Source organism: Onychostruthus taczanowskii, unplaced genomic scaffold, assembly GCF_017590055.1.
Source record: "Onychostruthus taczanowskii isolate IOZ18803 unplaced genomic scaffold, ASM1759005v1 scaffold46, whole genome shotgun sequence".
NCBI classification, from domain to species: Eukaryota; Metazoa; Chordata; class Aves; order Passeriformes; family Passeridae; genus Onychostruthus; species Onychostruthus taczanowskii.
This window is the reverse complement of record NW_024502125.1, coordinates 5,381,522-5,396,583: the sequence shown is the minus strand read 5'-3', so window position 1 is coordinate 5,396,583 and position 15,062 is coordinate 5,381,522. Positions and strand designations below refer to the sequence as shown.

The window sequence follows — 15,062 nt, the reverse complement described above, 5'->3', positions numbered from 1 at the left end:
GCAATACTTAAAAAAAAAAAAAAAAAAAAAAAAAAAAACCAAACAAAAACTTGAGCAAAACCATATTTTATGGGATCAAGAAAGTCTTCAGAATAGTGTCCAATACATGAATTTACGTTCCTCCCCCTCCACTGTCCTGGTATTTAAGACAAGGAAGGGATAATTTTCAAAGAGAAAATAAAAGAAGAGGCCAAAGATGTCTATGATTTCCTCCCATTATGACATCTAGTACGGGACCTAGTAGTACTAGTGATGGGAAGTAGTCCTTCTCCAAACCTCACTGCAAACATAGCACAGTTTTCAACTGACAGACAGAAACTACTAATATCTTTAAAATGCACTCTTAAATAAAGTAAGCAAAAGGTATGACATCTTCAATGATGAAATTACTTCAACATAACTGGCAATACTGACTGCATTGGACACAAATGTTGCTGCTCAGACTATGTCTGAAATATTTTCTGTTTGATATGCAAGCTTCCTGCTACTAGGATTGACTGAACTGCTAATAAACAAGCTCTTCTAGGGCAGACATCCATCCAAACACCATGACACAAAATACAGGAAAAACTGGAGTATTGAATTTGCATCCAGAACCCTGACTAGAGTACTAACTAAAATACAGAGCCATCAAACAGGCAGAGAAGCTGGGAAAACCAAAAAGCAAATGGAGCGTACGGATATATTAGAATAAACTGTTACTACTTCTGACTTAAATGGTTGCAGAAGATGGAGTAGCTAGATGTAGGAGAGTGTATTAACTGTTCAGTTTAGTTTTACTTTAAAAATCCATCCCTTCTGGATTCGGATTCCGACCAACTTAAAAATAAGTATTCTGAAATTACTTACTTGTTGCAGTAGGCCAATAGTCAGCCTTGCCACCAATGTATGATCACTATTGCTGAATTGTCTAGCTATCAGTCATGAACATTTTTAAACAAAGTATACAAAGATGGCCTGTTAACTACTACCTATTCTTACTTGCTGTCAAGCCAACTGGGTCTGCCTGTGGACAGGTTAATTTGAAGGTTAACTCTTCACCAGTTTTCAATGCTGCTGCTTCCTCCAAGAAAATGATACTCTCTCCCTTGGCTCCATGGTTAACTAGCACTGTGAGATACAGCATTTGTACTAGCAAGTTTTGAAAATGTGAAAATAAAAGTTCACATGCTTTTTATAAACAGCTCCCAAATCTTACTACTAAGGACACAATTTTTAACTCCAGCTCCACTCAGAAGTAATCATGAAGCTTACTCTAGTCCAGGTAAGGAGGAATTTCCAGCTACAGCAGTTCAAAATCTTGCATCATGATATCTAGGATGCTTGCATGAAGAAAGCTTTTGAAGGATTTGAAGGATGCACCCTCTGAGGCCCTCTGAACCATTAGTTTTCCTTTGTTATGTAAGCTCATGTCCATTTTACTACCACTAGGAATACATGGAAAATAGAAGGCGATAAGGCCAGTTTCTCCAGATTCTGTTACTTTTTTACCTGAATCAGAACCTCTAACATCTCTCAACCTCCACTTTTTGGCATAGGTGAAATAAAAGTGAAGTAGTAGAATAAATACCAGGAAATGTTTTGCAAAGGTACAGGTTCTGTTGACTCCACCTCTGCAAACCAGCACCCACATCTTTTTAAGAACTCTTACAAAGCAAGAATTTCTGAAGTACGAAGATCTGAAAGATTTGGACTTGCACAGATAAAGTTTCTAGAAGTTAGCAATCTTGTGTCACATGTGCCGCAAACTACCTTCAGGCAAATGCCTCAGGATGAAAGATACACACTTGAAACAGTGAATTCATAGATTCTGAGAATACCCATGAAAACAGTTGTTACATAAATGAAAATAACTAGTATCTTAAAAACAATATATAGTGTATCAGTTTCTTATTGTATCTCTTTACAGTTATCTTGTTAAGTCTAGCAATCAAGAGAATTGCTGGAACTACAATGAAACCAGGCGAGTGACAGATTGTCTACACTCACCCATCTTTTAAGCAAATGGATCTGAGACATGCTAAATTCACAGTAGTCTTTAGAAATGGAGCCCACAACTATAACAAATAGTTTTTCAATAATTGCCAGAATCACTTACCTGTACAGTTTTTGGATTGCATGGGCTGCATTCTTTCTCACATAAGGAGATAAATCAGAAGAGGCTTCCTTAATAGCAAGCATCATAATAGGAACAATAATTGGGACACGTATACTTGATAAAACTCTTAAAGCACTTGCACGGATTAACTGATTAGGATCCTAAAGAAAAAGAGTGAAGAGGAGAAATAAAATAAGATATCGCAGAAACAAATCATTAAATACACTGCTCTTCTTACACTAATTAGTGACAACACATTAAAACATGTAAATCTAAGTCAGACTTGCAAGTGAAGGCCATACTAATAATTTCTTCGCACAAAGAAATTTCCCAAACAAAAAACAAAAAAACAAAACCACAAAAAAAAAAGTGAAACAAATAAAGAAAGAGAATATTACACATTATGAAAATATGAAAATTTTACAAAGGAAAACATTAACATCATGCAATTTTCCAAACAAAATATGTTAATTGTGGACAAAAATATGAATATTTTATTTAATAATCTAATAAATTTGTTGCAATCCAAGTAAAATTCAGACATTCTGAGAGACACCCTAACTCAATTTTATTACTTGTATTTATAAGATGTCAAATAAAAAAGTTGTTCTCAGTTGTGACATTCCCATTCAAGTTCTTCACAAAATATCCATTTTGTGCTTTACCGCAAGATATAAACTGAAGCCAGTAACAAAAACAATTTCAAAGAAAATGTCAAAATATTAGGCTAAAGGTTTTGAGACTTCTTTCTACTTCTTATCCTCTCTTCTTCTGCCCCCGTTCTTGGTCAATTTTACAATACTAGGGTTAGCCTGGAGATCCAACGCATGTGTATTTGGATGAACTATTATGTAAACTTTATCTATTAATCATGGGCTTGGAACACAATGAAAAAATGTTGCTTAATCAAGTACTAAATCCCCTGAAATCTAGCAAAGTGAAATTGCAGCATCAGTAATTCATTATACTATACAGTGTCTTGCCAGAAGTTATCCTCCCAAACAACATTTCTCCCAAGGACTGAGAGCTGGTAACATGTATTTTCAGATTGGTATTACCTAATTGCCAATTAATCTAAGATCTCAAAATCTCTACATTTTAGAAGCTTCTAAGTAGTAAGTATCTGGAGGGTGAAAGCCCTTTATTTGACTGTTTTTGGAAAAATATCTCATTCCTACTAGAGTCTGTGAAGCTCATCTGCAGCCACTTAAGTTTAAAATTAAAAGTTCCTTTGATAGAGGGAGGTAAAAAAAAAATTCCACACAAAAAGCCAAATTATAATCATCACAAAATGAGAAACAAAACATTACAAAAAACGAACAGAGATCTATCTTCCATAGCAGGCTTAGTAATTTCTTTAGTTGCTGACAATATCCACTACCTTGCTATCTACCCCCTTGCCACACCACCAGTTCTTTTTCTGCTACTCAGCCACAACATTATCACTCCTCCCTCTGCTCTCATTACCCACAGCTTTTAAAAGAGTTATGCCATGAGGGGTGTTCACTGTATACATATATCACAAAAAACACTGGATACAAAGGCATTTGGATTCTAGCTTTTCATGGCAGTCAGAGATAGTAAAGGCAGTACGTATGACATTGGGATGAAAGTTCAAGGGAAGGGGCCAGAAAACTCTGTAATTGATGTGGGATCCTCCCACAGCTGCACAACTGGTGTTCCCATTACAACACTTTCCAACAAGATGCAAGGCGTGGGTTAAGTGACATAACTGAAATGAGCCTAGAATACAAGAGTACACAAAAACTCCAATATTCTCCGATTATGAAAACTGGCCAAATTTCACAACAGAGACTTAAATAATTCTTCTCTACACAATCACACTTCAAAGGCAATCTTAAACTTTGCTCTCTATAATCCCATTTCTCATTGTCACTTCATTTGAAACAAAAGCGTACAAAAAGCTATTTTTTCAGTACTTTTAATGAAAAAGTACTATGTTCAAGACACTGAATATTTTAACTTAGGTACTACTGTCTTCCCTATTTTTCAATTCTTTGTTGTACACAAAGCTCATTTTTTTACATAAACTAAAAGGAACATAGGGTGGTTCATGGTAATAACGGGGTCTTTTTTCATACGTACAAGTTACAATGGAATGAGAAAAGTCATTCCAGAAATTAAATGTTTGGCATGTGGATTTGAAAGCACCATTCTGCTGTTTTTCTTAAGTGAAGCAATTTTACTTCTTTCAGGCTTACTTAGCTGCTTGACAAGGTTTGAGGTAGCAGAAAAAAATACGTCAATCACATAACTTAAAACTACTTCAGCAGATGTAGATATTTACATGCTTTAGTTTACCATACTACACTTACACAGATATATTTTTTGTGCTACCAGCTCAGAATTCCCAATAAAATGTTATTTAGTAGTCACTCACTTTCAAAGCACGCTGGAAAGTACTGATGGACAATAATGCTAGATCTTGCTGCTCCTCTGCGTAGCGCATCAGATAAACATACACAAGCTTTTTTATCTGAAAAGAAAAAACACAGTGAATATCACTGTGAGAAAGTTTTACAATTCTATAAAACCAGCTTCTAGATTTCACAGTTTTATCAACATTTTCATCAACATTTTCTTCTTTGAAGAAAAAGCTAATAGATCCTGGAGCACTCACATGCTTCTCCCAATGTCTTACGAAATGCCTGAGGTGCTGCAATGCTACCTAATTAATGAAACAGTCAGATGAAGATTAATAACATGAAGTTCTGCTTTATATTGTTAACTAATAAATTAAGACTATAATAATCTAAGATGCTGACATGGGGAAACTGATCACTTGAGCACACTTTTTTTTCCTTATAGAAAATAGGTTAAAGTGAAATAGCCAAAAATTTACACATGACCTTTTTATTTTACCCTGAAGCTTTAAATTACTTTAACACATCTATAAGTGAATATAACTTACAGCTGAACTGTGGTAACTTACCCATCTCAAATCTGATTAAAAGAGCACTTATCTTGGATGAAAACAAAGGATGTTAGACTCACCTTTGCATGACTACAAGCATTCAAAAGATGCAAATATAAGCAAATCATACCACAAAGGATGCAATGTCCAAAGATTAAGAAAACCTCAGTATGATTTTGGGAAGGAGGGTATTCAATTTAGTTCACTTTACCCCTCATATACCCAGGAAGCAGTGAAAACATTTTTTTACATTTGAGTAGTAAACTGACTGTTGGGGTTTATAATGGAAAATTCTGAAAGACCCTCAACTACAGCTGTGCTAATAATTACCGTCACTATCGGAAGATCTATCTTTGTGCCAATTCTGGCAAAAAACCATAATATTAAATCAGAGAAGGTTACACCATACTAAACTATTTTTTGTTCAGCTATAGAGAATAGCAATCAACATTAACCACAAGAGGCCTGTGCACTGAATGACTGCAGGTGTGCAAAGAAAGCCTCCTTTCCTTGACTAGAAATGGAAGCACTCAGAGCTCCGTGACTACACTATTCTTTTACCATTTACCTTCATTCAATGTTAAAATGCTCTGTTCTATAAACCTAATCATAACAGGAGCACATTAGGTTTGAGCAACACAGGCAGATTTGTTTAATTAATTTATCAATATAAGCACATCAAAATCCATGAATTATTGATGAAGACTTATTTTTGTTCTATATCACCAATTGTTTATTAGGTCACTTTTTGTATCCTTACCATCCATGACTTAGTGCACATAACCAAGCTAAGGTGAGCATGCACTTACAACAAAAAAATCATAAGGCACTTCTGTAAACAATAAGGTGCCCTTTGTGTCTCTTCAGATAAATTAACTTGTTATACCACTTCTTCATCTCCATTTTCCTGCATCAGAGCACTGAACCCTGATTTTAAAAAAATATAGCAGCCATTTCTGGGCAGAAAATTTACATGGATAAAAAGTCACAGAATTGCAGAATGTTCTGAGTTGGAAGGGACCACAAGGATCACTGAGTCCAACTCTTCAACAAATGGCCCATACAGGGTTGGAACTCACAAGCTCGGTGTTATTAGCACCATCCCCAACCAACTGTGCTACTCTCAGGGTTATTCAGATAAATCTATGTATTTTATGCTACTGCATTGCTGCAACTTGTACAGACAGATTTGGTTAAGAATTCTTAAGTATAGGGAAAAATTTGGCAAAACATTTTTAGGAAACAGGAACAATGTACTAAGAATCTGACTTAATCCAGTAATTTCTCATAAAGCATCCTAAGAAATGGACCATGACAAATGTTCCTGAGACAGAAAAGGTCTAACTAGATGGCTGTAAGTACACCTACACTACAACCTAAATTTGTCATCTAATTCAAATTGATAAAGAAATTTGTCAGACGGTTTTACTGAATGTGCTGATCTCTTTTAACAGTCTCCTCCTGCACAAATATGTTAGCATTAAGTGGTGGAAAAATTAGTAAGTAGGCAAGTTTACCTGCAGCATAGATGATGACATGTGAATTCACATAACTGTCTATTTGTTTTAAAATAGGAGAAAAGGCCAATAAAATATAAACAGTGAAAGGCTCCTACTAATAATGTTTGGTTATGTGACAAGACCTCATTTTCACACCCACAAAGCACCCCTCCCACAAGGGGAATGGAGGGATGTGTGCACACAACACCCTTCTCTAGTTTCTCCCAAGACCATGACAGGAATCATCAGCTCAGAGATGCAGAAAGAAACAAAATAATAGGAGGGAAAACAAATTTAGGACTCAAAGAAAGGATACCCTGTCACACTCCTCCCAGAAAAACCTCAGAGAGCTTCAGCTGCCCAGGAGTTAAAACCACCCAGAGCCAACAAAGACTAGAGAACCTTTCAGACTGAAGGTGTTTATGTGTACAGAAACGAGACTCAGATGAAAAGTATTTTAGACATGACATGAGATGTTCTGGGGAAGAAATAAAGTGAATGTGAAGCAAGGGAAATCTACATGATCTGGAAAGAATAAGAGGACTGAACAGTTTGATAATTGGTACATCTATCCTTCTGCTCCCTGCATGTGAATAGCACAATCTGCTGCACTAAGTAATTAAATTTCATTTTGAACTGTTTCCCTTGGTGAGGAACTCTTTATTTGGTGTGAAGATGCATTTACATGATGACAACTACCATCAGCCCACAGGCTGGAGGGTGGCTATGTCCATGGGCACCAGCAACTAGAGAGACCAGAGTGAGGGAACTTAAGTATGACTCCAGCAACTGCAATGTTACATCAAGCTTTAGGGATCTTTAAGTCCAGGGTTGCCAGCATCTGGAAAAAGTGAGGGTCTGGCTGCCAACACCTAGGCTGGGACCACAGGCTAGAAGGTCCCAAAAGCATGTGTGTCACTGAAGAGACCAGAATATGTGAAACCAAGCACAAGCCAATGTGTCTGTGGTGCATCAAGCTGCACCAGCTGACAAGCAGGTGAAGTGGTCTGGGAAGGAAGTAGGTGTGGGTGTGAGCACCTATGGGCAACGCCACAGGAGGAGCTGGCCACAGACCAGTGAAGTCCCCTCCAGCTGAAAGGAAAGCCCATGGCCTGTGGGTCTCTATGGTTTTTTGCACATCTCTTCAAGGGCACAACCATAGGGGTTTAGATAATAGAGAAGCAAGGAAGTTTTGGCCAGATCCACTTGTATGTGCGAAGAGGTGCACACACCTGTGTGTCCAAGGGCAAGCCCATGAGGAAGCAGGGGAGTCCTGGTTTAGAGGGATACATATGTGTCAAGATGTTTGTACCAGCAAAGGAGAAAGGGCTGGTATGTCCTTAGGGGCTCATATGTCGAGGTGCCATCAATAGCAGTGACTGAGATCCATGGGCCAGACACTGGGCAGAGTCCATGAGGATGAACACTGGGTACATACACACATTCCCACTAGCAGACCATCTTGAACTGCCAAGCTGCTGACTGTTTGTGTTCACCTGGATACTCTGTAACAATTTACATGACTGCCTCTGTATATATGTATTTGTTCTTTATATGTACAGATACAATATTTATGTGTACATGCACACCTGGAACTAGGACAGTCTTGCTTGTATCAGACTAGAGGTTCCAGCCCTAACAGTTAAAAGCACTCCAGATAAATAATATTGTTTAAGGCACTCTTTGCGTAAGGCTCCCTGTTTAAAATTTGACTTAAGACTACTCATAACTTACAAACATAAATTACCTTGGAACAGAATATTTAACTAGTCTGATTTGTTACCACATCTTTTTACTGCTTGTTACTAAACTCGCAATTACAACTTCTAAAATTATTTTAACACAGCATGTTCCTGAAAGACTGAATTAGCATCTTTGCACATTCACACCTTCTTGAATTACCAGAGCTCAACACTTGGCTTTGGCCAAATAAATGCACTCTCTCAAAGAACAAAAAACCCCAAAGTTCTCAAAGTAGTAACTAAAAATTAGTAATTTCTCTAAAGCTAAAATTAAACTCAAACTTGACTGTTACTATCCACCCATGTAAATATGGAAGAAAACTGATGTTTCATCCATTATATCACAGCATGCTAGAGTAAGAAAGGAGTTTGTCAAAGCCATCATTATCAGAAATATGATCTTTAGTGCCATAGGCCAGGGGAAAAAAAAAAATTGTTCCCACTAATAATAAAGCCTGAAGTACACATTTTCAGAAGAGGACAGGTGAACTGAAGCATACATTCAAATGTAAAATTTTTATAGACAGATTTTCCATAACAGTATGTTTAACAAGTCAGAGGAATACCTCAATATTTTTACTGGCAACATTCTTCACAACAGCAGGAAACAGCTCAGAAGCATTTTTTCCCTTTGCAATCATCTGAAAAAAAGAAAAAAAAAAAAGAAGAGACAAATCTTAGTAATGTAACAATAACTTATTAGAATGTGGTTTGGGTTTTGTTGCTTTATTACAGAGCTGTATTTCAAGTCTCATTTTTATGAAATTGAGGATAAAGATGTGGGGTTTTGTTAATTACTAGACCTTAAAGGATATAATCCATACAATAAAAACTCTTGGGTCCTGTCTCATTATGAATTTGCTGGAGTGGAATCCATGAACTGGACTTTAACATATAAGACAGCAAATAATTTTTAATGCATTCAAAATTACTAAAAACAGAGACTTTTCTAATCCAAAAAGCCCTGCAGAATGACCTTTTGGGAGGTGGAGGGGAGGAGAAAAAGGCCAACCCAACAACTCAACAAAATCCAGAAAGTTATAGAAGCTTAAGTTCCGCTCCTTTTCCCTGGAACATCTGTGGTTTTTAATAGAACCAAGGAGAAAAATAAAAATAAACATCACACTTGAAAAACAAAGTAAGGTTATTTTCCATAGCAAGTTAAACACGGAAGTGTTTATACAGAACAAAAAAAAATATACAAAAGCCACACAGTAAAAGCAAGATCAATCAATCCACCAAATTTTTTTTAAACCAAGTTTTCATGTTTGATCATGAACAAGGCATGTCACAAACAATAAAACTGTCACAATAAAGATCATAAACATCAAAACCCCTGTTTAGCTTCAGTTCTTGCACAAACAGCTTAAGAAGGAAGTTATCTGTAGGAAACCAGGTTCATAAGAAGGAATAAAATATTTTCATATACACAATAGCTGCACAGTGTTCTGCTTAGATATAATTCCAGTACAATGTCTGGCAGTGCTTTATGTCTAAACTGCAAATACTGGAATTTCAGGATGACGTTACATCAAGTTACATCAAGTTCAGTGCTGCTGATACAGACCCAGAGCACTCACATCTCTAAGAATCTGTGTGCCTTAATCAAAGTCAAGATTCAGCCACACAAAAATCAAGTTAATCAGAAACCACAACATCTCAATAAGAAATCATAGATTAGTCCTTTAAAAGCCATCTAGTCCTGCAGCAAGCAGAAACATCTTCAAGATTTTTCAGAGATCAGGTTGTCCCTCACTGAAAGTTTACAAGGATGGGATATTCACCACCTGTCCCAGTGTTTCACCACCATCATCATAAAAATCTTCTTCCTTATATCTAATCTAAATCAACTGTCTTTTAGTTTAAAACCATCGCCCCTCATCCAGTCATCACAGGCCCTACTGGCAAGTCCCTCTCCAGCTTTCTCATAGACCCCTTTATGTACTGGAAGGTGCTGTAACATCTCCCCAGAGCCTTCTCTTCTCCAGGCTGAATAACCCTAACTCTCTCAGCCTGCCCACACAAGAGAGGGTGCTCCAGCCCTCAGATGCTTTTTGTGGCCTGCTATGGACCCTCTCTAACGTGTCTATTTTTTCTGTCCTGAGGACTGCAGAACTGTACGCAATTCTTCAGGTTGGGACTCTGTTACGAGAGTGGAGTGGAGCAGCATAATTCAATTTGCTGGCAACACTTTCTGGACTATTATTGAACACTGTCAGCTCACAACCACCATTTCATTCACCAGCATCCCAAGTTCTTCTTGTCAGAGCTGCTTTTGATCCCTTCATCCACCAACCTGTGCTGGTACTGGGGGTTACACTGACCCAAGTGTCAGACCTTGTACTTGGCATTGTTGAACCCCTTGATATTATCATGGGTCCACGCTGCAAGTTTGTCCAGATCCCTCTGGATGGCATCCAGTCCCTCATGCATGTCAACTGCACCACTGAGTTTTATGTTGCCTGCAGATTTGGTGAAAGTGCACTCAATCCCACTAACTGTGTCATTAATGAAGATATCAAATAGTACAGGTCCCAGTACAGGTCCCACCACAGACCCCTGAGAAACACCAATGTCCATTGGGGTCCAGCATACATACGCAACAACAAATACCTAGGAATCCCACAAAATAACAGGAGTTCTGCAGCTACAGTTACTTCTGTCCATGATCATTACATTCCAAACATTACTCCACATTATACAGCTGCTTAAACTTCTCAACTCACAGATCTGTTTGTGTATTTCATTGATAAAACACATTAAAAGCATAATGAGTTAGGACCCCATGCAACAAAAGCAAGAACACACAAAGCCAGGAAATACCTAGTAAACTGCATATTCTGAGAAGCTTAGGAGGATGCTAGAAAGAAGGCAGCTGTAGTTCAAGCTATTACTCAGTCTTTCAAAAGGGAGTAAGAGCAGCTGTCCAGCATGACATTTTGACCTAACCCATTTAACATCTTAAATTGTTCATTGCACCTGTATTAAAACACAGGAAGTGACACAAGCGCTGTGAAAAAGCAAGCACATTAAGAGTTCCAAGGGGTTTTTAACTAAGAATCTAAAATCAATTTACTACTTTCAGGACTGGGGGGTCTCCACACTAAATGCCAAATTCAGAATGCGAAGGTAGAACTTAGCAACAAGATGCATTGCAAAGAAGTAAGACAGAATGAAAAATTATCATCTTACCTTGGTGCAACAGAATCTACAATACTCAAAAAACAGGGATGATCCTCAGACCTCCGTGACAAACTGTAATGGTATGACTCTATGCATTACTGGGACTATTTAATTGATCTACCATAATAGCTCCAGTGTACCATGTAAATATGTATTTAGGACCTTTTAAAAGAGTGTATTTTGATTCATTATTGCCTAGCAATTCGTGTAGACCCTCCTTAGCTTATGGATCATTAACCTGAAAGAACATCATGGTTCTTTCTAAGACTAAAGTCTATCAGATCATTTTTGTTGCTGTGCCCAGACATTCGCTATTTGTGTTGTCTTATACACCTGGAGTTCTTGCACAAGAACAGTCATTCTAGCATAAGTGCTGTGTAATGTCAAGACGTACTAATTTTTTTTTCCACATGAGAGACACACAAACATGCATGATACTCTCTGACGGAAATCAGGCACGTGACTGTGTCCTAAACTTATGCTCTGGAATCTTCAGGAGTGAAATTTCACTGGTTTTTCCCCAGAAATTCAAACAGGTTTCAAGATCTGGTACAGGTTGTTATAGTATCAGTGAATATTTTAAAAGAAATATCAGATTTATGTTTTCACGCATATAGTAGAATATCTATACACAAAAATTTATTTCTAAACCAGCAGTGCTGTTCATATTCTTCCAAAGACTGCAATTATTTTAATACATGTATATAAGGAAGAAACATACAAAATAACATACTGATTAAAAAAACCCATCATCGATCATGAAAATCATATTTTAGCTAAAAGTACGCTTCATGCATAAGTGAGAAGATCAAAACTGGACTACTCCTATGCTTGAAACAATATTGTTTTAAGTCACTCTCTGGAAGACAGATTTCATTTTATTTGTAATGAGTCTCCTCCCTAAGAGAAAGTTCACAAGCTATCTTAAAGGAGGAAGTGACCACAAAAAGTGCCATAACCAGAATTCTCCTGATACTTTGCTATCACACCTATATGAATAAATGAAGATTTAGCCTCTTAAAGTCTACTAAAATACTAAGATAACTGTTGGTATCATAGAATTACAGTCATACAGAATGGTTTAGGTTGGCAGGGACCTTAAAGACTAATCCGCCCTCCGTGGTTAGACACCTTACTGAGCATCTCCCCTGTAGGGACAGGCTTCGGCCTAGAGAAGAGAAGGCTCTGCAGAGACGTTATAGCACCTTCCAGTATGTAAAGGGGGCTAAAAGAGAGCTGGAGAGGGACTTCTGTAAGGACATGTAATGACTGGACAAGGGATGACAGCTTTAAGCTGACAGAGGGTAGGTTTACATTCAATGTTAGGAAAAAATCACTGTGAGGATGGTGAGGCAGTAGAACTGGTTGGCCAGAGAAGTTGTGGATTCTATACACAAGTTTTTTCAGCTATCTAAAACTTAGAAAATAAGCATTCCAGGGACATGTTAAACAATACTCTGACGACAGAGTTCCTTTTGCCTGTAATAATAAGGCTAGAGGAAGCCTTTCATCTCTGAAAAACACATTTCATCCCTGAGAGATGTAAGGTCCCCTCTGTATGTAAGCACAAAAGCACTTTTGTGTTTCACAAGAACATTATCACCACTGCTAGAAGGCCTCATGCTCATATTGTGCAATGTCCCAGTCTTGACCTGTAAAGCTCATTGTCTGAGTTTGTTATGCCAACCAGTGGTTAGTGCCAGGTATCTGGCGTGAAACACACTTTAAACATAGCACAGGAAACAGCAAATACCGTGAAGATACGAAAGAAACTTCATAACAGAAAGAGAGGATTCAGTAAATCACACAACTCACTTGCGGTTAAGTAATGGTCAGTCTTACAAGCTAGAAGGCTGTTTCTACTTCAAGCAGCAGCAGCTGAGCAAGCGAAAAATATCCAAAAATTTCAGAAGATACACACTGCAAATTGGGAAAGTAGTGCTCTTCCTGCAGTGCAGAGTGCTTAGAACAGAAAACAACGACCATGAACTTAAAAAAGGACAGAAATCTGCTATTGGAAACTGGAGAGAATTGTCAGAATTGAAAAATGGGGGAAGAGAAGAAAGAACGTGCCCAGTAAATTTTGCCTGCTCTTGCTGAAGACCTCTTGAGCCTGATCACTTCAGCCTAAGTCCATCAAGGGTCACAGGTATCACTGCTAACTACACATCTCCAGCTTCATGGTATCACACACTTCCAGGAAATTAAAGAAGCCATTAAGACCTCTTTAAAATGTTCCGCAGCAGCAGGTATCTAAAATTAGAGTTTACTCATTGCACACTCATTTGTAATGACAGCATTTTTTGTAGGAAAAAAGGAAAATAAAAAAAAACAACTCAGTAAAGCCTTGGTTTAAAATTTCAAGCTGATTCAATTTAATGTTTTTTAATTCCCCTCATATACATACATACACAACTACATTCAGTTTCAACAGTGTCCAAATACAGATAAAGACTTTGCCAGCTTTTCAAAAAACAAAACCAAGGGAGCAAGAGGCAACTTGCCACAACTCTCATGCCCACAGTAATAACCAGAAAAAAAATCTGAGGGAAGCAGAAGAATTTAAGTTTACCATGGCACTTTATAAAGGTCATGTGTTTTTGCAACAGCACATCTCTATGCCAGACTGGTTAAACCCTTGAGCAATCCCACATCATGCTGGAGAAGATGAATCAAAAAACCTTTCCCAAACCCAAGAAAGATGTTATGAAATAACAGTTGATAGGTTACCCAGACCTCACAGGTAAATGCTGTCACTGGCAGGACTAAGGGATTACAGACAAAAAGACAACAATTCTGAGTAAAATTCTCATCACTGAACGATCATGAAGGGATAAGAAGCCAGCTTTGGAGTCAGAGAAAAGAATACGATTACATGACACCACCTGTACCTACCCACTTTGGTACATACTTGGACAGGATTAAGTACACAAAACCCAAGCAGAACAAGAAAGCACATCCAGAGTAAACTGGAAAAACAATGACAGAAAACAAATTCAAAAGCTCCAAAACAAAGAAGCCAAGTAGACACTGAACAATCTTCTGTAGCACACTCTTCCCGTACTTTCAAGAAGAAATAAAGGGATACCATTAACTTCATGATGTTTTGTTTATAGGGTTTAAACATATAATAGTGTTAAACATTATTCAATCACCTCTATGGGTACACATCCACCTGAAATACGTTATCAAATATTCAGGGATCATGCTCAATCAAAAAAGAAAAACCTCATACAATAATAAAATAAAAACAGTAAATGCAACTTATGATTTATTCCTACAAATTTCTGCTGTTTCCAGTCTGAGGAATTCGAAGCTTCTCTTCAGGAGCCATTTCCTATTCAAGGTCTCACTGAAAATAGTTGTTTACAGGCATATTGGCACTGTTAGATAAATATTTTAAAAGCATGTTACTGCATATATCCAAATATACCAATTTCCATACAAAATTCCAAGTTAAGAATTTTACCATTTCATCACCACAACTTTTAAAGATTATTTAGAAATTTAAGTGCTAATCTGGTAAAGAATGTGTAAAAGGAAAGCATTACTCCCATCCAAAAAATAAAAATAATAATAAACTCCCATATCCCCTAACAAATAAA

At 37.4% G+C, this 15,062-nt stretch overlaps 1 protein-coding gene across 2 annotated transcripts in view; it reads right to left on the bottom strand.

Annotated features, from left to right (window-relative positions):
* Positions 1 to 15,062, bottom strand: part of AP3B1 (adaptor related protein complex 3 subunit beta 1) — a 154,336-nt gene that overhangs the window by 125,261 nt on the left and 14,013 nt on the right. For both annotated transcript variants that reach the window (XM_041414674.1, XM_041414675.1), the window contains exons 3-5: positions 8,841 to 8,915; positions 4,500 to 4,595; positions 2,099 to 2,259 (exon numbers count right to left, since the gene is read on the bottom strand). In XM_041414674.1, coding sequence (XP_041270608.1) covers positions 2,099 to 2,259; positions 4,500 to 4,595; positions 8,841 to 8,915 — 332 coding nt within the window. The remainder of the gene's footprint in view (positions 1 to 2,098; positions 2,260 to 4,499; positions 4,596 to 8,840; positions 8,916 to 15,062) is intronic.